General features: G+C 37.4%; 1 protein-coding gene across 7 annotated transcripts in view; it reads right to left on the bottom strand.

The window, feature by feature from the left end:
* The window catches only part of LOC103719254 (inactive poly [ADP-ribose] polymerase RCD1-like), a 49154-nt gene that overhangs the window by 18418 nt on the left and 2842 nt on the right, over positions 1 to 27894 (bottom strand). For 5 of the 7 annotated variants that reach the window (XR_003387915.2, XR_003387917.2, XM_039129363.1 and 2 more), the window contains exons 3-7: positions 27645 to 27886; positions 27469 to 27548; positions 27061 to 27189; positions 26865 to 26960; positions 10229 to 11138 (exon numbers count right to left, since the gene is read on the bottom strand). Coding sequence is in view for 5 of the 7 variants with exons in the window: in XM_039129363.1 (XP_038985291.1) it covers positions 10254 to 11138; positions 26865 to 26960; positions 27061 to 27189; positions 27469 to 27548; positions 27645 to 27886 (1432 nt within the window). In the remaining 2 variants the exon portion in view is untranslated. Of the gene's footprint in view, positions 1 to 9905; positions 10122 to 10228; positions 11139 to 26864; positions 26961 to 27060; positions 27190 to 27468; positions 27549 to 27644; positions 27887 to 27894 lie in introns of those variants that run through there. The other 2 variants (XM_026809306.2, XM_008808401.4) reach the window with 1 other exon arrangement.

Here is a 27894-nt window from a genome sequence, read left to right as displayed (position 1 = left end):
ACAATGCAGACAAAATAATTTTCTCAGTACCTTAGACCATAGAATGAAGCACCGACAGTATGTAAATCTGTACAGTCTATACAAGACAACAATCATGAAAAGGTGAATAAAACTAGATGAGAGCCAGATACAAGACTCATCATGACAAAGTACCAATTATTGATTATTCAGAATCCTTATCAGATTGAACTGAAGGCCATATCACCAATTGGACCATTCAGATTGAAAACATATTAATTCAGTGTTTTATATTTACTCAGATTATATACAAATATAACAAAAAAAAATCTTGAAACATATAATTTGTAGAAAATTAGGGGTCCAGAGTAAATGAGAAGCAGTGGTGTAAATTTAAGAGTGAAATAGCACTGGATCATGTAAAGAGCAAATTGTATTCTTCTGTTCATTGGATGTTTTATGCAGTTCCAAGTTAAAAAAAATCAAAATTATCAAAAAATAGGGGGAAAAAGCTTTAAAATTGTGTTTCGCATCATCATACAGCATGATCTACCATTTTAATGCATGATAATCAAAATTCTTGCGGCATTTGAGCTTAAGCCTTGCAAAGCCAAGCTCAAACCTCATTAAGCTACTTTTTGGTGGGGCAGCTACAAAAACATCTTCTCAATTACTCGTAAAATATCTGAGAGCTCCCGAACATATATCAAACTTTGAAATTTTCTTAAACTTCTTGAAGCCACACACAAATGATTCTAATTCAAAACTTGCAACATTTGAGAATATTGCTAAGAAAACTCATCTCAAAGATTGATAAATTATAACCCATGAGTAAGCTCCTTAGTCTTAACTAAATGAAACAAATAAATAATCCAAAAAAATAAAACCAAAATAAACATAGAAATGAATAACTAATCAAAAATAACAATAATTACTAAAAAAATAAAATTAGCAGTCCACCTCCACTGTCGTTTGCCAAAATCGCTAACCCAAAAAAATTCAATTTGGCCAAAAAGGATGACTCAAAATCACATTTCAACCAAAATATAAAATCTTTAAATGGGAACCCAAGACATGTTCCAGTTGAGATAACAAAGGATGCATTATACTGCTTGAAGATGGGAGAACTAAGGCACAAGAAGCTCTATCTTATTTACAGCATAAATGATGAATGTTGTATATTACTTACAGCAAAACCAATGTTCAATCTAGTGAGGCATAGATACTGTAGTCCACCAAGCACACTTAAGATACTGCAGGATCCCAGAAAGAACCACTTCATGAAAGCAAATTCTCAAATAACTAAATCTAGTGAAATAGACATGGATATGAAGTTCAAACTTATTAAGTTACATCAATATATTTAGATTGATAAAAAGCATACTTAATAAAAACACCAAGAAAGTTATGTTGAGAGAAATTGTGTTTTACATTTATTCTTTGATGTTTTCTAAAAAATATTAATTCTTTGATTAAGTTTCACTTATGATGAGATATTTTGATCGTTCACTTCAAATTTGATGACATACAACATAAATCAATAATATGGTAAGATTTCAAGAAAAAGCACAAAAACAGTATAATCATCAACTTGGGTTCATTGATCCATGCTATTTAAAAGCACTGAAGATTCATCCAAACCAAAGTCTAAGAGCATGTTTAACACCACTAAAGCCCTTTTCAGCAAACAAATATCAGTAGATAGATCACGTTGATAGAAACGATGTCCTTATTCCTAAAGACTACATTTTTGACCTCTTTTACTTCATGCATTAAATTGAATGAGAAGCCGGTATTTAATCACTACAAGAGCAAGCATGAGTCCAGTGTTACTCGGATTACTCATCGGACACCAGACAAAAATAATTAGAATAGTAGACTATACATTCTCAATCTATGTAGCAATTAGATAAGTTTTTCGTATATAGAAAAAATGCTGGTTGTATATTTCATTTGAATTATCTAATTGCAGCCAACTCTAATGCTTATGGAGGGGAAGGCACAATAGGCCAGGCAGGATTCTCATACATTTCATCTGCATGACCTGTACCAGTTGACAAACTTTACTTGTTTGTTTACGCATTGGTACTAATAATTTTTCCATCTGTGACACATGGGTTAGTTCTAGAAGAATGTAGATCCAGGTGCCCTTTATCTTAAAGCAATTCGAAGTTCTTTGAACAAATAAGTGGGAAACAAGGATACAAAAGATGGTGCCACAGTTGTTTGCAGAGCTAAATTTATTCAGATTGTTGAGGAAATATAAATCACTTAATGTGACACAAAATGAATGATACAGAAGATTAAAGGTTTAGAACAATGATTTGCAAAGATTTGTAATATTGATCTTCCGCAATGAGACTATTAATTAGTTTTTCATTCAAAAAAATGACATGCTTGGAGGATATGGACAATGTCACTTGCTAAGAACAGATGAAAACTGAACTGGAGATTCTTCCTTGCACAATTGCCACATTCTTGGCTGATAGAGAAATTAGGAACATTCATTTCTCAACCCCCCACCAAAAAAAAAAAAAAACAGAGAAAAAGTTGAATCTTGCTTCGAGTTGTGCCTAGTGCATGCAGTTGTATCTTAGAACATAAACAATTTCCTTTCAAAATAATCACATGTACAATTTTGGAAAAGAAAGCATCTAAACCTGATTTCCCCTATTTGAGTTACTGATTCATGATAGATATTGAAATCTCAAACTTCATGCAAGATCCAAACTTGAATTAAGAGTAAAATGGGTTAGTAAGTAGGCTAGAAGTAAGCTGGATACAATATATAATCCCGTAATACCAGCTTCTGCAGCCAAGATCAAGTTATAGGATCTATATAAATATCAGCTTTGAATTGGGCTTAGCCAGGATGATTGCACTTAATCATGACGAAGGAACATATTGGGTCTATATTCAGGTTGGAAGCCAACCCGGGCACCCAAACAAAATCAGGGACAATCATGTGTGCAGTGACTGCATGCAGTGAAAGCAAATTGGTGTGGCTGAAAATGGCCAAGAACCAACCCTCTTAGAGCCCTTGTATGGCCCTTGCTGGTCAAGGGAAAAAACCCAACCAAACCCTTGGAGCCACTGGCTAGCCTTGTTGGTCAAGGAAAGCAGATAAGGCTTTGATAAGCTTTATTGAACCACATGTTTCCTTATCTGAATCTTCTTTGTTCAGTTCAGCAATAGTATATATCCAGCTTGTGTTCTGATTTTATTAGAAGTCATTTTAGGGGACTTTTGGAAATAGGAAGTATCAGCTCTTTTAGCTGATTTAGTTCAGATGCCATAAACTCCCAAAAATGTCTAGTTTATGCAATAAAATCATCTTGGATATTATCCTTTTAAAGAATTCAAAAGGAGACCTCGTATTATAATTTTAAAAAGAAATAAAGGATTCGAATAGAAAAAATAACAAGTGATTAACCTTCCACTTTAAGTATAGATCTTCATTGGCTACTTATGTTTAGGATGGATTTGAGTGCCAGTTGGCACAGGCATGAGATGCTATGTACAACACACTGGCATGTTAACAATTGCATGCCAATACTTGGATGTTGCAATTCCAGTGTATGCCAAGCATACCAAGTGCCGTCGTGGCACAAATCACATACCAAGCCAGTGCTATGCTGCATGCCAACAGCAAAAGGCATTTAATCCTTGCTATTTACCATATTTCTTATTTGAAGAGTCAAAATTGGAGTTTACTAGGGTGGCTGCATGAACCTAGGATCATGAAGAATGTTGAGTATTACTTGAATAAGAAAGAGAACTAGGATCATGATGTTGAGTATTACTCGAATAAGAGAGAACTAGGATCTAGGATCATGATGTTGAGTATTATTTGAATAAGAAAGAGAACTAGGATCATGATGTTCTTTTCATCCCCTCACATGCTTATCCTATACTCTCTAACAGCTCCCTTTTTTCTCATCTCTCTCCTGTTTAAGCTCCTCTTTCTCTTTCAGTGTAATTGAACTAAAGATGTTTGGAGCAGACAAAAGGGGATAAATCTCAGACATTAAACAGATCCAATTGTGTCTTTAATTCACATTGCCTCGTATACTAGTACTCCGACGACATTATGCATCAACTTTCAAGGCAACTACTGCAATCTGTTGGCAGAAATTGGTGCTACAATTAGGTCAAGAGAAAATCTAAAATTGATACCGGCTGCTGTTTGTCAAGAACCAGCAGTCCTTTGCCAGGTTCACCTTATTAGTTTTTGTTAGGTCTCAAAGCATAGTGTTTATGTAAGACCCAATTCGGTATCTATGTAACAATTTCTGTTCTGGGGTTTAGAGTATTAGAATTCTTTTGCAGACAGCAGTCCAAATTCTGATAGATTTCTGAATCTATTGCCAATTTATTAGCTTCTTGTTCTTTTGTTCTACATCAGACTCCATTTTTCTGATTTATGGATGTTTCATTAACTTGGAAGTCATATGTAAAGTTGGGTTGCAAAAACAGCAGTCCAAAATCATGCCTTGGTGGTGCCACAAGTTTCTGACGTGTGAGCTTGAAATATGTTGAATTTTGCTAGGTTTTTAGTGATTTATGGCCCCTCTTTGCCGGCAAATGTTTCTTATTTGGATTAAAATCAAAGCACCATATAATATCATAATCTGACATTTACCAGTTACTTCATCAATGTAGTACGTAAAAACCGACTGCACAAACAGGAACCAGTGAATCATATTGATATTGTGTAAATATGAGTGATGATTGAACAGGTTATCTTAACGAGTAGCGAAGCAGCAGTAGATTATATGAAGGCACTGTATGATAGAAGCAACTTTGATGTCCTGCACAAACTGGAACCTCCATATTGATATTGCATAGATACAAGTAAAGATTGTCTTAATCATGTGAACTTTAAGGAGTAGTAAAGAAGCAGAAGATTATATGATGGCACTATAAGATGGATGCAACTTTGATGTCCAAGATCTTATGGATGAACATACAGGCAAACCCCAGTGAGCAATTCTGCCAGTTCATGAATTGTAACCAACGCCGATGCTTCAAGAATAGCCTCAGCAGCGCTGTTAGAGAATTAGTTATTTCCAATTTTAAGGCAATCAATTGTACAATAATTACAAGAAATTCTCAGTCTTTAATGAACCAATATCTGATGAAGATTCTTACATAGAATGCCAGGTGAAGGAGCCAATTTTGAGGAAGAACTATGAATAGAAGTTATCCTTGAAGAATTTTTTGGTGAAACTCTAATGGATGACAAACTGATACAAGCTAATAATAATCTATGACGGAATACCTAATTAAAACTTTTATAATAATGCCATAGGAGGCCAAAAAATCATTCACATAAATTTTCCAAGACAAAGGTGAAGAATTTTATATTAAATTAGTAATGCATCAGACTTGGAAGAAGGTCAATGCAGTTTGCAACTCCCTCCAAGAAAATTAAATTATTGTTAAACAAGATTCCCCCACCATTGACATTTGACATGATCTAGATATGCAGCCTTAATCAACTAACTCACCCAAATCTATCTTCATAGATTAGCTAGAAATGCTAGAGCTTTTGCTCCACAAGCATCTAATTCAAGATCAAATGAAGACTGACCTCCAAGTTGCTCGAGTTAATATACAATTTGAGCCCGACACCGTTATAGCAGGAAGGTACATATATCTTATAAAGCACATTAAAGGGTTGTGCAGTTCCGAGAGAACAAGTAATTAAAAAGGCTTAAACTGGAGCAATTCTTCAGACTTCAGAGCGGGGTAAGGGAATGGCTGTCCATAAACCTTACATAAGTTTTGCTTCACAGTCCAGAAATCAGCCTTTAAATTCATTAGCTCAGTTGGGATAATTGATTTTTCTATCACAATAATAGACAAACCTTTACGCAACAGTTCAGTGGAGATCAACTGATTCTAACCACATCATCACATTACTTGCCAATGTCAGACCCTCCCAGACCTCACGGAATTGATGCAAGAGACCCTCTATCATGCGGATGATCTGAAGATGTTTTTAACAGTTAAGATTTTGCTAGGACGTAGCTTAGATCGGATATTCAGAGTATCATTTATCAAATTCAATGACCAGTTACGACAGAAGTGATCTCATTTATTCCTGGGCTAGGCTCCTGACAAGTCATTCAAATTTTGATGGAAGGGAAATATCTGGAGATACCAAAGCATAAATATGGTAGAAATTCAAATCCGGTAGCCTTCAGTGATTCTTTTTTTATCTGGCTTGGAATAAGAAACTTTTGACCATCCAGATTTGGTACAAAACATAAGAAGTATCATTTGGTGAAATATAAGGTCAAATTTGGTAGACTGAGAATCAAGGGCCTTATGCCATTCAAATAAAGGATAAATAAAATTACAGAGAGATTTTAATAACATTAAAGCCCAACACAGGCAGTTGTATCGGACCAAGGAAGGTGCCAGAATCAAATAAGTAATGGAGTTTAGTGATATCTGAGCCCCAGTTTAGTCTCTACCATAACCAGAATCCTTACAGATACAAACAGTATACATATGAGGAGCAAAATTTGGTGGTTTCCAAACACCATGGTTGTTACAAGAAAAGGTTCCAAAATTTTAAGTAATTCAAATTGGGCATGTACCACAGATTTGCATGTTGGTTACATAGCCCATGCTAGCACATATGTCATTCAGTGCAGACGCCAATATAAAAATAAAAATACGCTCCATTTAGATTAAGTATACAAAAGATACACTAACAAGTGCCACGTTCAGCTATGCTAGGTACCAATACTAACTTCTTAGAGCAGGGACTGAAACTATAGCATTGACCAGGGGTGGCAAAAAATCAACCCAACTGAAAAAGCCCAACCTGACCTAAACCTTTTTGGGTAAGGTTTCGGTCAAGTTTTCTTAGTTATCATTGGGTATCGCTCGGATTTTCTGACCTGAACTTTAAACGGGTCGGGCATCGGTTGAAGTTTTCACCCAACTCAGGTCATGAGGGTAGTATTCTATTATGGGTCCAAATAGGTTGAGTCATGATTTGGATAAGAATTTTTAAGTGATTGGTCTTTTTCTTGATAATAGTTGTTCAAATCATTTTGGAAATTAGATGGAAAGAATTGTGATTCAGATCTGATAGGTTAGCAAGGATTGAGCTTCATAAAATAAATTAGGTTACGGTCAAATGGGTGACCTGAACTAACCGGTGGGTGGGTATGGGTCAAGAAGTCTTGACCTAATATCTGGTCGAGTCAGGTATGAGTCAAGGCTTTGTATGTTGTTGTCTTTACTAGACCTGACCAGACTTGACCCATTGCCACGCTAATATGGACCAACAGAGGGATAGCAATTGGTTGTTTGGGAATTCTAGTAGGGGGATGGAACATGTTCCAAAACTAAAGCTAAATTTCAGTGATCATGTCTATAGAGTCCAGATATGGTATGAGTACAAGGACCAAATCCATAACAAATCCATACTTTGTTTGAAGTATGTAAAGGACATGTTGCGGTATTCATGCCCAAATTATTTACAGATTCAAGATCCATAAATCTAGGATGATTTGACTCAGTTACAGGCATGAGGGTGAGATTTGCTGTACCAAAGGCTACAAATGGATTCATGTCTAAAACCTTGGAATATTCCTAATCAAGTGTTTATCAAATAGTGCCATGATTTTCCAGTATCAAAGCTCAAATTTCATATTCACCAAGGTTCAAGAAAGCGTGCTAAAATAAACATATAGTTGGCCGATGGTATGCTGTACCGGTCGGTACCGAACGTATCGTACCAATACCGATGGGTACCAATATCGGTACGCCAGTGTCGGTATACCTGACGTACCGCATACCGTACCGTACCGACACTCGGTATGCCTATGCTAGTGCAACACCGGTATGGGGTTCGGTACCAGTACGGCGAACCTTGGTTGGCCCAATGTCGTGAAAACAATCCAAGGCCTAACAAATTAGTCGGCCTTTCAAAAAATAACATAAACTCGATAATTTGCAGCTACACAACTAGGCCATGAAGGCTAATTTCTTATAAACTATCCGTCCACTTTGGCCAAAAAATTTATTAAGCAGGCTTTAGTAAGCATCTTTGCTTCTTATCTGGGTCAAGCTCAATGTAAGGGAAGGGTCAATTCAGCATGTCTTTCTGAAGTAAGTCGCCCACTTATTGACCCAATGTTGTGAACAAGCCCTAGGAATTACCTATTTCAGTTAAATGCAAAAAACACTGGCCCAAAAGAATATATCAATATTAAGTAGCTCTTATGATATCTTTGTAAGGCCATTTTGATTTGATCTATTTGCGCAGAATTCTTGCTACATGCTCCAATAGGCATCATATCTGAGTATATAGTTCAAACATAATTCATGCGAAGGATTTAATGCCCAATTCATAGAGTACAATAGCCTGAAAAGTGGCCCCAATTTCTTGTGGAAAGCCTAAACTAGGCTTTCTGATCGAGTGAAAGGGAATGAAACTGATACTTTATCAAGCAGGCACAACAGGTCATCATGTTGAGTTTTGCTTGTCTAACAATAGTCATCGTCAATGAACTGCATCTAAGGGCTTTATGTTGACTTGCATGGTTTAATAGGAGTTCATATTCAAGAAAAACAAGCCCCTAAAGGCACAACATCAGCTAACATGCCTGACAATGGCCATCATCTCATAACGAAAACCTCTGGGGGCTTGTTCACATAGGACCTTAAGATTTTGAAATAAACATAGAGAATCAACTGACTCTACATTAGAAGCAACCCACAAAGCTTAGGATCAGCAACCGAAAATTACAAGAATCCATCAGAAGACAGGAGAGAGAAGAAGTGTGTCCTGCTTGTTATTCATGTACAATCTGGAAAGGAACCAATAGGTTCTTATAAAGCAGAATCCATGGAACCATACAGCAAGCATAACGCTTTGATAATCTCATAAACAAATAAATATTTTTACCTAGACACTTGGGACAAGTGCCCCAGGTGTCCCCCAGAATCTGATGCTTTAACCTTCAAAAATCTCAACACATGGAGATGTTCATACAATAAAATATAAAGATAAAAATATATAATACTTAAAAACTAAAGTAAGTTCACTATCCGATAGCAATTTTTGTTAAAGAAAACTAACATTCATGTGATAATAACACTATAAAAACAAGGAATTACGTGAGACACTTCATTAATGGAGCCTGAACACATTAGAACTGTTTAGGATTTGAAAATAGATGTGGGATTAATTGCAATATGGTGCTTTTCAACAAGGTACTCAAAAAGACATGCCAAATATCAAACAATTTTAACTGACATAAGCAAGACAACCCTTAGAAGAGTGCCATGGAGTGTTGTGTCGTATGTCACATCAGGTTGTGCCATGTCCAAGTATCCAAAGTACTCTATAAGTCGGAGCATTAAAGTGTGTCCATGTAATGCAGGGAACCTTTAAGCATTAAACCAAAAATGAAGTGCCATGGAGTTTTATGTCATCTTGGAAGTTGCATGAAATAATGATCTATAAAATGGCCATGACATCAGATATGGATTCAAGAAGATCAGTTTCACATATTTCTTCCTTCAATGTACAGATAACCACATTCAGCAATTTTTAAGTTGATGATCACTGTTTTCACAATATTCATTGACAGGAAGCATGTCTAATCACTATTATATCATAGTGGTGAATCACATCAACGGTCATATCTGTGCAGGACTTAGAATTTATTTGGTCGATATCGAGCAAGTATTCACCATAATAGGCTTCTGACCAACTATATGGAGACAAACAAGCCAGTGTTGATAGGAATCTCCATCAGATTAAAACCTCTCATCCATTAATTCAAAAAAACAGCAAATAACAAGAATAAATAATAAATAATAAATAATAAATATCAATGTGTGCTTCAATGCACAAGAAACACAAGCTTCCAATTGGATAACAAGGAAATAAAAGCCACACCAAATTCACAGACAAATTAAGATGAAACACATGCTTTAAATTTTAACAAACATAATTTAAAAGATTGAAGGTGCTGGTTCAGAGTCCACAAGTCTATTTCATTATGTGCATCAATGCACATATACATATGCTGAGGCTTTAATGCTCATATATCAAAAAGAAAAGAAAAGGCACTAAATGATTGATTCCTGTTGCATCCACCGGGGCTCAAAACACCTAACAGAGCACCAAACTAGGCAAAAAAAAAATCATATTCCCAAAGTAAGATAAGGAAATGACTTTTGTAAGTCATCCTGACTCTAAAGTAGTATATGTAAATCGTAAATGTAAATAAATTACCTGGCTCAGAGCTGGAGTCTGTCCACTAGCTTTCGCTCGTTTGCACAATGGATTGAGTTTTAGTATCATTAGGCCCCATCCTCGGTAGAGCAGAGTCTTTAGGCTCCAAACCTGGTGTAACAATTTCAGTAGGCTCCATTATTGTCGCAGCAGAACTATTAGGCGTCATACATGGCATAGCAGTGTCATTTGGCACTGCAGCAGATTCAGGAAGTGCAATCCTTGGCGCATTGCTGTTATTTGGCCCTATCTCTGGTGAAGCAAATTCATTAGGTGCCACTTTCAGTGAAGCAAATTCATTAGGCACCCTCTTCTGTGCAGCAGAGTCTGTACGTAACATCTTCGATGCAGCAAAGTCAGTAGCCACCATGTTTGGAGAAGCAGAGTCAGTGGCCACAATCTTTTCTGCAGCGGAGTCAGTAGCCATCTTATTAGGTGAAGCAAAGTTATTACCCACTATGTTCAGCATAGCAGAGTAAGGAGGTGCCCTGTCTGGTGAAGCAGAATCATCAGGCTCCATATTAGGTGCAGAAAAGTTGGTCCTTTCCATGTTTGGCACAGCAGAGCTGGCAGGTGCCATGTTTGCAGCAAAGTGATTAGTTTCCATGTTCACTGCAGCAAAGTCAGTAGGTGCCATGTCTGGTGCGGCAAAGTAATTAGGCTCCACGTTTAGGTTGACAGAGTCAACTGGTTCCATGTTTGGCGCAGCAAAGTCATCATTTTCCTTGTTCACTGCAGCAGCATCAGTTGGTGCCATGTTTGGTGCAACACCATCGGTAGGTACCATGTTAAGTGCACAGGATTCATTTGGCTCCATTGTCATTGTAGCAGAGCCATTAGCCTCTGATGTTGGTATATCAGGACCAACAGGTTTCTCTTGTGCAGTAGAGTTATTGTACCATGAGGATGGCTGCAAAGTGAGCAAAGAGAAGAAAGAACTCAAAACCAAAGATACATAATTAAGATTTGACAGATGCAAACATTACCTGAACATGGTAATGCACATCCATGTGAGCTTCAACTTAGAAGATTCACTAACTCTTCTTTAGTTGCAGGTCAATTTTATATAAAAATTTCAGAAAATGTGCGCTCATTGCAAAAGAATGTGACATAGAAGAAACAAGGCAGTGACTCTATGCAGTTTGACATATTTTTATTGGGGAGAGTAACTTGAGTTCATGCATCTTTGGTGGACAAAAAAAGACCCAATTTACACAACAAAATATGATCTGCATCTGATTTTTTAAATTCACTAGAAGTTATAATACATTACAGAAAGGCAAGTGAGCAGGAAACATAACAGAACATACTCCTTGCTTCATAAAGATAAGAGGAAAAAATTGCACATCTTCATTTCCCAGAAGAATTAAAAATCCTGGAAATTCAAGATGGCAAAAAAATGTGCTCTTTCTATATGATCCACATTATATTCATCCAAATCTAGCATAACACACAGATAGGAGGGCCTTGTGAGATTAGCTTCACGTACGCTACTTCTCAAGGCCAAGCGTCCTGAAATGCAAAATATAATATCTGTAGGGCAAATGCCAGTTATAGCATTGGCAGCATCATAAACAACTGAGAGCAATATCAGAGTCTCTGGCATAGGATGAAATTCAATATTGATCAGACCTAAACATGTGAATATTTAACTTGTACTAATGAAGCCTGCCAAAAATTATATGGTTGAGATGTCATAATAATTTAGTACCATTAATCTATCCTCAAATTCTTCGAGAATTTGGAATCTCTGTTCGTACGACTGTTCTCAGCTAATATATGCATATCTACAGAAGGTAGACCAAGTATTAAACATTCAGGGGATACATTTTGCCCTAGCTTGGCATCCAGAATGTGAATCTGCTCTCTTTGGGTCTAAAAAGGAACTCCTTTCTCCAAAAATTTTACAATCCCGTCAACTACAGTTATACTAGATGTCAAATTTCAGCTATTCAGAAAACCACTGAATCTAATGGCACAGTTTTTAGGCTGCCATAGTCTTTGTACGTCAGAATATCAGGAGGTGATTAGAGAATGTTAAAAAAAGAAATGTAACAGAACTAGGAATACAATGCAACTGGGCAAAAAGGAAACTAAGAGCAATAACGATGATGGACTAACCGAGGAGTAAATGTCTTTGATGGTTTGGCCAAGTTCAGAACAGCCAATGGCAGCTCAGGTTGATATACAGATTCCATGACTGATCAAACTAATGAGAGTATCACCAGATACTTCCATTTCTATACCTTGAACATGTGATGAGATGAAATAAGACTAATTTCTGCTACCTATCTTTGCATATAGTTTCATAATTTTCCGCTCATTATTTTCTTTTGTAGCATTCCCCCTTTTTTTAAGTTTTCCTCAAAAGACATCACCCGAATCTTTCCTGGATGGTGGTTTGAATGTTATTGGGTACAAGAGCAAAGGAATTCAGACTCTTATTTTCCAAAACAGGACAACCTGATCAGGGTTCAAAAGCATATCAGCCTAACCTTGGTCCAGCTATACTGATATGAAATGCTTCCAACGGTATACCTGTATATTAGATGATCCATCACGCAATTATTTAATTGCATTAACTTCTGAGACAGCGTGATATGTTCATAAAACACCCCACCTTCCAACACACAAAAAAGAGCAAGCACTCAAGAGTTTGCATGTAAAAGGTGAGCAACATCTGGATGCAGCATTTAAATCAGTCGCAGCAAATTAGGAGAAACACTGGGAATATTGACATATCTAGCCAGTCACCAAGATGAAGGGCAATTTTAGTTTTGATATTTTATTTGGGTGCTACGAGGATTGCAGGTATTCACTTAGCAGTTGACCAAGTCCAGAGGCGGCTTGACAAATGTGTGACTGGACATTCAACCATAGGTGGTATATCATCTAGCAAAACTAGGTGAGTGAAGATGGATGGAACATTTAGAAGGTTGTATTAGCACACGAGTCTGCATGAAAAATTTATGGTTACCATGCTAGTTTTATTCGTAAAACTGAGCATGTTTTCCATAAGCAAAAGATATACACTTCACTGTCAAGGAGACAAGAATGATGAAATAGCCTTCTAAATTAAAACCATTACCATGGCTTCAACAATTACATTCAGAATTTTTTTCTATAATTAGTTTACACATCATCACCTCCATCTTTAACATTCACATCTTTTTGTACATACACGTTTATATTCTCACTGGCTAAACTTGAAAATGGAATAATCACAAAATTCAAAGCATTCACAATATGGCATGCTTGTGCAGTTTTTGGAAATACAGACGAGAAACTGTTCAAAAGAACAAAACGCATCATCCATCATTCAAAAATAAAGAGCCTTAGAAATGGTTAAAATTATTGCATATCAAACATCTCTATGAATTCATATTACATACATAATATGCTAACATACTTAAACATATACTCTGTGTGTGTAAAACATACACCAACAAGCAATATCATCATAAGCAAAATATTAAGGATCCATCATCTAAGAAAGCGACCTTAATGATGTAATTTTCTGGAAAAATGTGCTTTTTTTAGAAATGAGTTAGGACAATTCTTCGGCATCAATATAATCATAGGCTTGTGGCTACTACATGCTGATTAACTTCTGAGAAAACTGACCTAAGCAAAAACATCTCAGCACTTCCAGTGAGGATCACTTCATCATTATAATCATATATTTATTCTTCCCAACCTTCTAATATTAGAATGAGATATTCTCCAATATTAATCCATATTTGCCTTTTTCCTAACAGTCACAAGGTGGGTAGTGTTAAGATGCTCTCAACTCAACTAAGCCTTAATCCCAAACTAGTTGGGTTTGGTTATATGAATCCTTTTCCTCTATTCTGCTCTATTTAGGTCCACATTTTCTGAAAGATGTAGCGATTTTAAGTCCTTCCTTACTACTTTATCCCATGTAATTTTTGGTCGAACTCTATCCCTCTTTTCTTCTACATATATCAAATCACTCCTTTATTCTAGTGCATCCCTCGATCTCCATTATACATATCCAAACCAACAAAGCCATCCTTCTCTCAATCTATCCTCCATTGGTGCTACCTCCACCTTTCAACAAAGACTTCATTTCTATCTCATCTTTTCTTAGTTTTACGATAGCATAATAAAAAACTTCTAATGGTCATTTTCACCTTAGAGGTAAGAAGGGTCAACATTCTACACATGATCGGGATTTTTATGCAAACCTTTCTCCCTTTAAAGTTCGCGATGATAGATGTCATTTTTGCAACGTTCTTATCATTATAACATTGCAAAGATGCCAATAGCATAAAACATCCTATAGGATATTTGGTAATGTCAATTTTTTTCGACTTGGATTTTGTAATCATCAAAGTGGAAGTTCAAAAATGGCAGGATTTATTGATGTTGATATGTCCTTACATCTTTCATAAATCAAAAACATATTGAACGAGCATCAAAGTAGTTGTGAAAGAAGGAAAAGGAGAGCACAAAAGACAAATATACAAAGAAATTGTACAAAATCCAAAGCGGAAGTTTAAAAGAAATATATTGCTGTCATAGTGTTTTTTTTAAGCCATAAATAAGACACCGCATTGTAATCTTCTTCAAGATCTCATACATCATATTGGGGTAGGTGAGGTGAGGGGAGAAAGGGAGAGGGAGGGGGGGAGGGAGGGAGGGGTGAGAGAGAGAGAGAGATCTTTTAGACTCAACAAACTTGAGTTGGAAATACTAAGGGCATAATACTCTGACTTTGCATTGTAAAAAAATTGAAGGATTAAAGAAGAAAAAGATTATAGTACTCGTTAGGACATTTTCAGAAAAAAATTTTAAAGAAGCAAATTTGAGGTCCATGGGAAGAAATCAAATTTTTCCAAGCTTGCTAACAGAATTCAAGAGCAAAATGACAGAGAGATATTATCCCAAGACAGCAGTAGTAGCAACATTCGTTTAAAGTTTATGACCTTGCAGCTTTGAAAAAGTCACAAAGGAGAAAAATATAAGAAATAATGGTGCAATAGACGAAAGAAACGTGAAGCCTATGTCCTCAAAGAAACACAAAAGGCTATGACAGAACAAAACATAAATCTTGTTTGATCATGGCCTCTTTCTAAAAGAATGAAGAAAACAACACAAAACAGATAGCAAATGATAATATTTTTTGAGAATCATTAAGTATTAGCTTTCTAGAACAAGATGCCATACCATCCCGGGTGGTACAGCACATACCATACGTACCTGTACCAAATCGGTATGCAATACAGAGTCATACTGACACTCAGCACACCAAAGTAGCTCCCATACCCGGCATACCGACATAGTAACAAGATGGCATCAATATAGAGCTTGGTACCAAGACAGTGTACCTTGTTCTAGAATTTTTAAGTGTGCTCACTGTAGGACCCAAGGTACGCAGTACCGAGCATACCGATGTACCGGTTGGATTCGGTACCGATACGGTACCAGTGCCGAACCGAGCCGAACTGATACCGTACCGATGGGGCTGGTTCGGCCTGGTTTCGACCCCGTCGTCGTTTTTTTTGGGGGGGGAGTTCTCTCACTTTTGGATATTTTTTTGATGTTTCTATGTTTATGTTTAAGGTTTAAACTAGATGATGCATCTTATTACTTCCAAATGATTCAAATAATGAGATGAAGAGCATAAAATATCTTCAAATTAAGATACGATCAATTACATACATTTAAAGCACTCTCGGATATCTAAAACGGGGTCGAGTGGCGATCCTTCTCGTCGATATCTGAATCATCAGCATAATACGGAGACAGATCAACCCATCCCTCTAACCAAGCGATGTTATAGTCTTGTATGCTCAATCCCCGAGGAATGCACGTCGGGTCATAAGAACTCTCGGATCTCTCGCTGAAACTCTGGCTCTGAGAGGTGTCTTGACAATATAGCTGTGAAGGGGCTCGTCCGAATATGCCGGCACCAAAATCCGACCCGTAAGAGCCTCCGGTCTGCGCAGGGTAGTAGCCACCGGAAGATGACTCCGATGCACCATATCCATAGGCTGGCTGAGGCCGCGAATAATAGAAAGACTCGGAACTTGATACATCAATGAATACTACTCCACATGGAAGGTCATCTGCAGCTGCATCCTGGCCTCCTGAACGACCTCGAGGAGCCCATCTTCGATATGCAATGGTATCCAACTGGCCTATATTAGACGGCCTACCATGATCCGTATCTTGTGTAGCATGCGTAAACTGGGGCTCACCGGTGTATCGAAAATCTTCCTCCAGCTGTGTCTCATAAGTAGTACTATACTGTCCTCCACTCCCTCCATGGCTAGTAGATCCATCACCACTAGAACCTTCATCGCTGCTGGTCCAAGTCTCCTCGACACTCTCCATTAGGGCCCTTTTCTTTTCTTTTCTCGTTTGCTGGGATTGACGTCCTCCTGATCGAGTCGACTGGGTACTAGAGTATCCTCGTTCTCACATGAGAGGATCATCTCTCTGAACGAGAACGTCGTACCAGTCATGTGGTGACTGGCTCCCCTCTAGCCACGTCCTATCAACTGTACGAGTACGTGGAATGTTGCGCTCAGCCCATTGCTGTGGACCGACCATAGCCTCGGTGGCTATGATGCTGGCTGGTCGTCGAGGCGATCCTGGCTCATCAAGCTCGGGCTCCTACTGCTGGGCTGCAAGCCAGTCGAGCATAGGATTATCATCATCATCTTCTATAGATGGGATCTGCATACTTGAGCTCTACTTCCTCCTGAATACATTTTAGCCTCAACTGCACATCGTAATGCACATAAACTAGGTCGTTGTGGCGCTTTTGTGTCAAACAGTTCCTCTGTTTGCTATGGATGAGGGCGAAGGTGGACCAGTTGCGCTCACAGCCACTCGAGGAGATTGTTTGGGAGAGAATCCGGATAGCTATCTGCTTATAATTTTTTGCGGATCCGCCAAAATAAATCTACCATTAAACTGCAAAAATATTGAAGATAATTACATTTTACATATATGATGGCCTCATAGTTGAAGATAATTCAGCTGCAAAAATGTCTTGCAGATTTGTATTGTACCTGGATTCATAGTTGTCTTGCTCACGACAGCTAGTCGCTGTCCAAAGCTTTGGCTGCCCTCTCTAAATAATTTGGTCTGTAAAAAGAATCTTGTTGTAGTATGTTAATAATATAAGATCCGATATATTTACATATGCTGCTAAATCATAGTTACCTCTTCTATACATGACGCGGCGACTTCTGGATCAGGCTCCATCTTATAAATAACATTACGCAGAGCATCAAGAAGTTTATCATCCATACCAATTTCACTCTCGTACTGGAACTGGGGATTCAGGTAGTATGTTGCACATAGACGACACCATCTTACTATAATTATACAAATATATCCATCAGTATAATTATCAATATTATCGCTTACTTGCTAGATGTAATTTTCTACCCATTTGGGCTCCTCACAGCCGCTCAATGATGTCGATGTACTCGTGGGCATGGGCTACATCTGCTTCCGTGATCTAAACCTTTGCCTTCTCCATCATGTGATACAAAAAGCCCATCTGGGGGTACCTCTCGCTATCCACGGCCCGCAGCACTTCATATAATAGTTTGATAACCTTGACTATCGCATTGGCTCGCTGCCAAAATGACTGCCTGCTTACCAAGTCTTCCATCCTACTTCCTTCAGTGCCAGCCTGGGCATATCTACTTTTCTGCTACTCGGGACTGACAAACATCTGACATAGGGCTCCTTTTTTCTCGATAAGGCTATCAAATGCAATGTAGTTCGTAGCAAACCGTGTGACTCCTAGTTTCAGAATCTCTTCCCCTGTATACTTTTTCATCAATGAAAGAACCCAAGTATGGCTATAAATATACCTGGTAATGCGTTGGGCTATCTCCACCATATGTTGCACCCTACGGAGCTTTTTCAATGTTCATCAGGATGAAGTCGATGCAATGTGCAACACATGGGGTCCAAAAAATTTGTGGTCGCCGCTCCATCAAGATCTCCTCGGCCAACTTATATTGCGGCCCATTATCAGTGACGACCTGCACGCATTCTCCTCTCCAATCTGATCAATCACCTCCTCCATAAGTCTGAGGATGTATGAGGCATTGTGCACCTTATCCGAAGCATCAACTGACTTGTGGAAGAAGATCTTCGTATCACAGTATGATCAATCACCCCCACTCCCCCTATCGGTGCGAACCGAGCGGTTCGCATCGGTTCGAGCCCCGTACCAACCGGTTTCGACCTAGATTGGGCCGAAACCGATTTCCACCTTCGTATCGGACCGGTGCCAGTCGGTCTAGTACGGGCTGAACCGACCTGTACCAGTCGGTTCAGCAGACCTTGGTAGAACCTATATTATTTTCCAATATCCATAGCCTTAAGCATGGTAATGTCAACACATGAGATTTGCTGAAAAGCATAAAATAGTATAAAATGTCATAGAAGGACTTACAATTAAAATTCAGAAGCATTTTAATTAAATACACGAGTCACTATAACCTGATTGGTTTCATCGATGATCAAATTAGCATGTTCTCTCATTGTTGATTGAAATATATAACATTTATAGCTCAAAAGACAAAAGCTTATGCAGTTTTGATGCCATAAGATGATTCCTATGGTCCAAGAGCCACGTTGCAAACATTAAAAATGAACTTTGCAATCAAAAATTACATATAAATTTTCAGATTAGCAAGACTGTCCCAAAACTTCAGCAAACCAAGCTACAGGATACTAGCAAGTAAAATTCTAACTTAAGAACTTAAACCATATATTAACTAAAAATTATTCAAAGAATAGGAAAAAAGCTACAGCCAGATAATAAGATGACAATATGAACTAGGGGGCAATACAGCATAAGCGCTAAGGTAAGCATAGAGATAACAAGAAATGTCTTAACAAGTTCGCATTTGAAATGTAAGTGCAATATATGTACAAGCTGAAGTAAGATGGGTAGGAAAACAAAAGATAATGCTACAAAAGACAAATGAAATTCAAAAGAGATCGTTGCTACTTAGAAAACACTATTACTGGGCTCAAATACCCAACCACCAAGCTCTGAAGAGCAGTAGTATGAAAAAATAATATAAGGGTGTATAGCCAGCATTTATGTTTCAATCAAATTGACAAATCTGTGCAATTTTCAGCCTCAAAGACTTTTACAGTGCTCAATGTTTTCAAGGGCAATTAAGGCATAGAAAAAGGATATGGAGCAAGATTGATAATGTGAATCACATAGGTAAAGAAAAGGGAAGAGAAGACAATACAACAAAAAAAGGCAGAAAAGCAAGAGACGTACATGAGGAAAAATGACAGGCGAAAGGCCCCAGACTACATTTCCCACATGGTTAAGGAGGTCGAGGGATGCACAAGTGATGGAAAAAGTAAAAGAATACACAAGTGCCACATCAGTTTTTTTAACTTGAGTGAAGATCTGTGAGCCCTCCATATCTTGAATTTTATTATTTTATGATGAAGTTTTATCGCTTTCATTATGTCATATCAGCCATATCACTATGTTATGCACCACATTGTTTAAGTTGTCATATGATGAGCACATAAGCGGTGGATGCTCTGAATACCTTTGATAGAATCATCATATTTTGGTAATACGTGTCTAACTGAAACATCAACAGGTGTGTTAGCAAGTTAATGAGAATCCATATTTAAAATAGCTAATAACTTCAAAGGGAAAATGGTCGTATAACAAGCAAAATGAACTGAAGAGAAGTTATGTCAGTAATCCAATCCTCTTTTCAGAAGTACGGGACAAAAGTTACATCAGGTTCAACTGGATCTTCTATGAATATTAAGGCGAAAACCATAAAAGGTTTTCTGTTATTGAACTTAAATCGATTTACTCTCATTTGAGCATAAGATGAAAAACATAACACCTTCTACAAATTGTTGAGAATTTCACAATTACTATGAGAGAGGGTGTGTGTGAGAGAGTGAGAAGCAGCCAGACAGACAGAGATGGACGATAAGAGCAGGCTGCCAATATGTCCCTAAAAATCGTCGAGCCTCATACTATTTATAAACATACATCAACACATGATAAAATAGAAATTTCAAGTATTTTACAATTAGCTCTCAACACACCAACACTTTCGTGTTTGGAACCAACTTCCTAACCAAAGAAACTTGGGCAAAAAGGAGTCCATAATGGACTCTGAAAGACTAGCTAGCCCAGACAGATAGAAATCACTGCATTTAAAGAGCGCAACTAGAAAAAACATTATGAAAAGGAAAGAAGGTGAGATCTAATCAAGGTTCACCATCTCAGTACCGGACCCCATACCAGTGCCACACTAGCACTGTGTCGGTACGGCATGGTACAGAGTCCTTTTGGCATACCGAGTGTCGATGCGCCACCCGTACCGAGTACCGGTACTGAACTGGTATGGTACGGTATACTCTATACCGTCCGATTCGGACTGGTACGGCAAACCATGGTTCTGATGTAAGGAGCATATATCCATCTTCTTGCCACATATTATAAGCCCAAAAAGCCAAACCAGAGAACAAATTAAAAGCATCTAAACACATCAGCAAGTAAAAGAAACCTGCCAATTTCCAAAAGAAACTATGAAGTCAATATATTTGAAGCCAAGGGTTGAAGTATCAGTACCGGTACCCATCCCAATAACATATCAGTACGATTGATGAACTATACACCTCTTAGTATCGACAGAAAAACAGAGGTGACATACAAGGTGGGGGATCAGGGTATATTTGGTATCAATACTTTAAAGAAACTGAAAACTATGCACTGGTACTTAAATCCTCATTCAAAGAAATAACACATAGAATCCAAACCTTTTTCTCTAAAACTCCTTTCAAATAATGAGACTCTACAAATAGAAACAAAACACTAAATCAGTGATCATAGAACCGACGCAAACCGGGCAATTCGGCCCGTACTAAATTGTACCAACACGAACCTAGGAAAGTTCAGTCGCTAGGGTTGGTTTATATATGAAATCCTCCCTGCTTTGAGAGCCTTCGAGGTCTCTCTTTTTGCTCACTCCCCGGACTCTGCCTTCGATGGCACTGATGCTGCCAGATGTCGCTCGCTCCCTACTCTTCGATGCCAACCATCGTTGGTAAGTCTCCCCCCTTCTCTCTCTCTCTCTCTCTCTCTCTCTCTCTCTCTCTCTCTCTCTCTCTAATCTCAAAACTCAAAAGTCTCTCCCCTTCCCTCTCCTTGTTTCAATACACTTGAGAATAGCAAGGCTCGGTCACTGGCCAATATGAGCCTCGATACCAGTTCAGCAAACCTTACCATAGATAATAAGTAGTTTCTACGCCTCAACTATTGTAAGCAAGCTAAAAAAGATTTTGATAAGTAGGTTGTGAAAGCTCAATGTTAGAAACAAAATCAACATATAGATCAACATAGAAATATTAAAAAGTAAAATGTTTCAAATAGAAGCTTTTAAGATCAGTAGCCATCAAGTAAAGTTATTATATTAAGCACAAAAAACAAAATGAAGCTTAAAGTCAAAAAGAAACAACATGACAATCAAATATAAAAATAGACCAGCTTCCACATAGGAGCTTCTAAGATGTGAAGCTATCAAATAAAGTTTAAGCCCAAACAAATGCCGTTTTCGAGTTTTAGTTAAAATGCATGATAGATATTCAAAAAGTTGCCAAGAATCAAAAAATAGAAAAAGTAATTTTAGTTAAATTGCAAGACATAGAATTCCAAAATACATAAGAATCATGATTAAAAAATTAAAAATTGGTGTAATATGCTTGAGAACTTTCCTTTTTTCCCAAGTAAATTCTTGATGTCATACATAATTACAAATAAAGTTACAACAGATGATAACAAGAAATTGTAAGTTGCAAAATGTATGGAAGACTATAAGAGGGTGTCACATGCTAATTCTAATATTTTGAATATAACGGTGAAATGCTAGCTGAAAAAGAAATATAAAACTGTCGGTCGAGTCCTTCCCCATGACGCTAGGTCTACTACAAAGTTGACGGTATAAACACATTGGAAGTTGTGTTCCTTTGACAGTCCGTTATTTTTCCATTAAAAAAAAAGTCTAAAATTTAAAAGTAACAGAAACAATGCAGTAAATCAAGTTCGCAATGATTGGAAGGGTCATTCTAACACCCAACCTTGGGATGGAGGTGAAAATTTTTAAAAGGGAAAAAGATATTTGATATAGCATTTCTGCTATCACAAACAGCAAACTCTTTCTAGCAGCCATATTTCTCCCTCTAAAAGTTCCACCACAGAATCTGCTGATTCTTCCAAGCAACCCCTCCTCCTCCATTCTTAAGACTTCCAATAGCCTTTTCTTTCCTTTCTTAAGAGGTGAGGCCCAGAATTATTGACCGTCTCCACCAACCTTTCTTCTTTTACTAAGTGAAGCTATTATAAATCTTTGGTTATGGATGAAAAAATAAGGCCTTGTTTGGAGGAGCTGTTGGCAGTGGAATTTTTGGAAGTAGAGCTTTTTAAAATAAAGCTTTTATAAAAAGTTGTTTGTTGTTCGATAACTACATTTTTAAAGTGCTGCGGCACTTTAACATGCGTTTGTAAACAAACTGAGAAAGTACTTTTAGTATGACAAAATGACCATAAAGAACGTTGCATAGTATTATACAACATAGCATAATAAAATATAATATGTATTAATACATAAATATATGATATAGTATAATATAAATGTAATGTAATATAATATCATTATAATATAGTAATATAATATTGTATACTATAGCATAATAATTTAATATAATATTAAGTTATTTAACATAACATATCAATGTATTATGATATAATGTAATATAATATTATATTTATAGCATAATACAATAATAAAAGTATAAAATATTATAATTATAAGCTTAAATTAATTTTTCATCCTCTCGATGACTGTGGTATAATATAACATAATATTAAATTATTTAACATAACATATTAATGTATTATAATATAAGAGGACATTTTGTGTAATTATTCTATTTTATTATGGGTAGTTTAGTTCAAAAAGAACAAAAATTATAACTCAAAACAGCTTTTCCAACAATTCCTAAAAGTGCTTTATCGGATCCGAAAAAGCAATTTTAGCTTTCTAAGAAAGCTAAAACAGCTTCCGAAAAATGTTACCAAACATCCCTATTTTATCTAAAAGTGCTTTTAGATGGCCAGAAAGTACTTTGTGGCCCTTTAAAAGCTCCCCCAAACGGGGCCTAAGTTAGCTTCCCATTGTCCATTAGATGATTTAATCTCATCCAACCATCAAACTAAAAACTGAAAATTGCAACGAAAAAAAAAACCCTAAAAGAATTGAGTTATAACAAATTCGACAACCTACTTCTTGAATATTGTACAAAAATCATATCAAACAACAACATGATTTGACTGTCGTACTAAAAAAAAATAGCTTAATTAAGAAAATTAAACAAATCAACTTACAAATAAAGTGGGATAGCTCAAAAACCAAGTTTGTTCGACCTGACAAATAAAGGCTAACTAATTTATCATCAAAAAAGTTCATGAGTCATAAATGATATTTGTATGCCAAGAGTGCAATTTTTCAAATGCCAAAATATAAGAATGTAGCAGTGGTCAGTGTGCTGGAACCACAACAAACGTGGATCCATCGGGTAGACACAATAAATATAGAATCACTCAAGTTTCCCCGTACGTGCCTAACAACTTCAAGTAATAACCATGAAAATGGATGATCTTGATCAATAGCTTTGCAGATAAGAAATATAAAAGGTAGGTTCAGAAGCATGGAACTGTCACTCAAATTTACTATAAAGCTGGTCTTGAAAACTAACAATATAATATTGATATTAAGAGGATTTTACCATTATGATATTTCTAGAGTATAGCATGTGCAATTCAGGTGACTGGCAAAAGTCTAAACTTTATGTTGTAATCCGAAAAAAGACTTAATGCTAACAATAAATTAAGGATAAAGACTAGAGAAGTTTGGAGTCGTAGTTCAACCCAAAACATATCCAGATGAAGTTTCTATATTTACCTAAAGTATCAGATGAGACCTAGAGTTCAAAGCCAATAAAATCAGCCAGGCACCAAAGTTCTCATCTTGGCCAAGATTCAACCGCAATCTTCATTTGTATTGGTACGGCACCTTCTGATATGATATAGAACAGATCTCAGGCCTAAACATCTCGGCCATATAAACCAAGAAATCGAGAAATATCAGCCAATGCAATATAAACATATTGGCCGATATTTTTTTAAGCACCTTGTTACCCTTTTTATATAGTTTTACAAAGAATAAATTTCAAAATTAGTAGCTTTATAGAGTTGTAGATTTTGGATTTACCATATTGGACAAGATTTCGATATCTCGGTCCTAAAATATCAGCCGGGATCTTGGAAGACCTAGGTTTCTTTGAAAATTGACCGCTTTCCATATTGGCCAATATAAACCAAAATCTTGGTTCATCTCAATCTCAACACCTGCCAAGATAACCGAGATCTCTGTCTTTAAAAACCTTCCCAAGCAGCCAATTTTAGAGATTTTCTGCTTGAAAATAATTTCATGTAGGCCTAGAAATGGAGAAAAGATGGGCAGAAAGATGGAATGAGGGGGAGGGAAAAAAGACAGCAGAGTCCAACATCGGGTGGAGACCAACCCCCAAGCCTTGACATTATAATACTAGAGATAATCAGAGATTTGTTCATTTATAATACTAGAGGTAGATAAGCATGGAACAAGGAACCGAATAGTGAGAACAAAGTCTAGGACATGAAAATTGTAATTCCACCTCAACAGACAGAATACCAATTCTCAGAAAGCTTATGCTCAGTATTTTTTGTCATGCAACCAAATGCTTAAGCCTGTGTATGAGTTGCTGTTTTGAAAAACAAAAAAGCAAAAGTCTGATGCTATAGAAATTAGTGGTGTGCAAGAAAACCAACCAAACCACAAAACTGACCCGAACCGGCTATTTCGATTCAGTTTGGGTCACATTTTTTCATATCCAGCCTGATTTCAGTTTGAAAAATTTTCGAACCAGAAAAATCGGTTTGGTTTTGGCTTAAGTTTTAAAAAACCAATTTAAATCAAAACAACCCATCTATACACATACACTTATGGGTTCACTGATTCGATGGCCGGTTCAGGGATTCAGCAGCCGCAGCGGCCCTCTTTTCATGCTTTCCTATGTCTCATCCCACTCTGCCACTCGAATTGCTCTTCACCACTCTCTGTGCCAAAGCTGCCCACTCTCTCTTGCCTCCCTCCTCCAACCCCTTGCTCAGCAACTCAGGTGAGATCTCTTCTCCTCTCTTCTTCTCTTCTTCTTCCAAAAATAGATTAAAACAAGGTTCGCCGTACCGGTCGGTATTGTACCATACCATATCGGTACCAGAACCGAACCAACATGCATTCTCGTACCGTACCGACATTTGGTAGCCTCGTCTTCTCGTAACGTACCACATACCAACACTGTAAAAAGATGGTATCATACGAGGTCCAGTACCGAAATTGCAAACTTTGGCTTAAAAGTTCAAAACCCTAGCTTCTACTCATAAAATCATAGATCCATGGAACCATGGACACACACACTCCACCATACTTCTTCCCCCCATCATCTTTGCTCCTAGCCCCTCCCTGACCACCAACATAGCTGTTGCCGTCACCGCTCCGCTACAAGGCAAGCAACGATGAGAAGACGTGGAGGATGCCGATGGGATCGACAAAGAAAAAAGGTGGAGGATAAAGGAAATGATCAGAACGAGGAAGACAACAAAGAAGAGGAGGCCCTTGATCTTGCTTCATCCAGCTCCACCAGCCCTCCAATCTGAGTGCGACCTCTTTACCTGATTAACCTTTATTTATTTTTATTAATTGTATTCCTTAATTCATGGAATTGAAATCTTAACTAAAAAAGGAATATTAAGACTAGCATCGTAATGGATCCAGGGGCTTGTAGATACCTCAACGGGCATTTAACTAATGGCCAATATTGTGATCAATGATGCTATAGCAACATAACGGCGTTATTTGGTCCTTATTAGAGATTAATGTTCTAATTTTCCGTTTCTTTTTGGATATTTCATGGGGACTATGGCTGTGGTGGGGCTGGTTGGTGTCCAATCATTCCGATGGCTATTGTACATATGGCAACTGCAGGTATGACAGACCTTGCTCCATCCCATAGCAATTGTTCCTCTATGCTAAAGTCGATCACCGGATGGTGCTCGTGCAGGGTGAACAATTTTTGCTTTGCACGAGGCCTAGCCTAAAATGCACTTGACAGCTCCACCACCTAGCATCATTTTGAACTAGTCATAGGAAATTTGTATTTTAAATGGCCCTAGCCCATTTGAAAGAAACCCATTTGGCCCAGCCCTATTCAACCCGATAAATCGAACCAAACCAGATTTCTCAGGTTGGTTTGAACCGATTTTTGTAGACGATTGCCTTGGTTTCAGTTTCGATTTTAGAAAACCGATTTAAATCAGTTCGGTTTCAACTTTCAAGAATACCTCTAAACGAACCCGACCTGAACCATGCACACTCCTAATAAAATCCAAATGCAGATTTCATCAATTAACAAAGTATTCCACTCACTGATTATTTTAAATTACAAATTCTGAAGATTGTGTTAAATCAAAAAAACAACTTACACTGCGCTGAAGTCTTGTCAGTGTACACATCAGCAGCTGTTCTCCAACAATTGCTTTCATCTTCTTCACTAACTCTTCTCGAGTTATTGCTTTACTCTAAGAGATAGCCCAACTAGCATGTTAATCCAACTGAACAAGGAAACTGAATGACTAAATACTTGGTCAGTTATAACACCTAAATTCTGTCAAGCAATACCTTCAACTCTTCATAATGGCGAAGCAGCAACTCCTTTGCTAATGGAGATACATGATTTTGTATTTCAGCAAACAGCACAGTAAAGGGTATCCATGGTGAGGTTGGGCCCCTTGTTGGCTCACATCTTATCTGAACAAAAAGATTAAGTAAAAATAAGAATAATATTACCTATATGACAAATCCAAAGTCTTTTTTTCAGCAGGAAAGAAAAAAAAACAAATAAGTATAGTTTAGATGTAAAGCACAGCCTCTGTAAGGGAAACTTCCATTTGTCAGCTGCAGTTGCGGAACAAGCATCTCATGTAGCAAATAAACACGGAACAAGCATCTCATGTAGCAAATAAACACAGAACAAGCAGAATGATTCTAAAGGTACAACGATGCAAAAAGAAGGATAGGTTGACTCACAGGATGAAGAGAGGAAAAGTCTTGTACAACTTTTGTTGCTGCAACTTGGAACCGTACATCCTTCAGTCCAAATAAGTACTCTAAGAAAGAAATATTTAAAGGAACCAAATTGTCTGTCAATCTCTATATGACTCAACAGCATAGATGACTATATCAGCCCTCTTAGTTCTAATTACCTCGGATGTTTGGGGACAGCTTGAAACTAACAACATACTCTGGATGAATATAACTGCCCAAGTGGGTAGACCACAAAACATGACATGTTGGACTCAGGCAATCATCTACACCCGAATCGTTATCCCTACTACTGGGAAAGCACTGTCTGGACCCAGGCTGGACTCGCTCCATATTTCCCAGGATTGCTCGGCATAACAGCATGCACTGTACACCTTTTTCGTCAACATCACAAAGATTAACACTGCAGGT

Source organism: Phoenix dactylifera, chromosome 8 (genome assembly GCF_009389715.1).
Source record: "Phoenix dactylifera cultivar Barhee BC4 chromosome 8, palm_55x_up_171113_PBpolish2nd_filt_p, whole genome shotgun sequence".
Taxonomy (NCBI): Eukaryota; Viridiplantae; Streptophyta; class Magnoliopsida; order Arecales; family Arecaceae; genus Phoenix; species Phoenix dactylifera.
The sequence above is the reverse complement of the archived record's forward strand: the minus strand, read 5'-3'. Positions and strand labels throughout refer to the sequence as shown.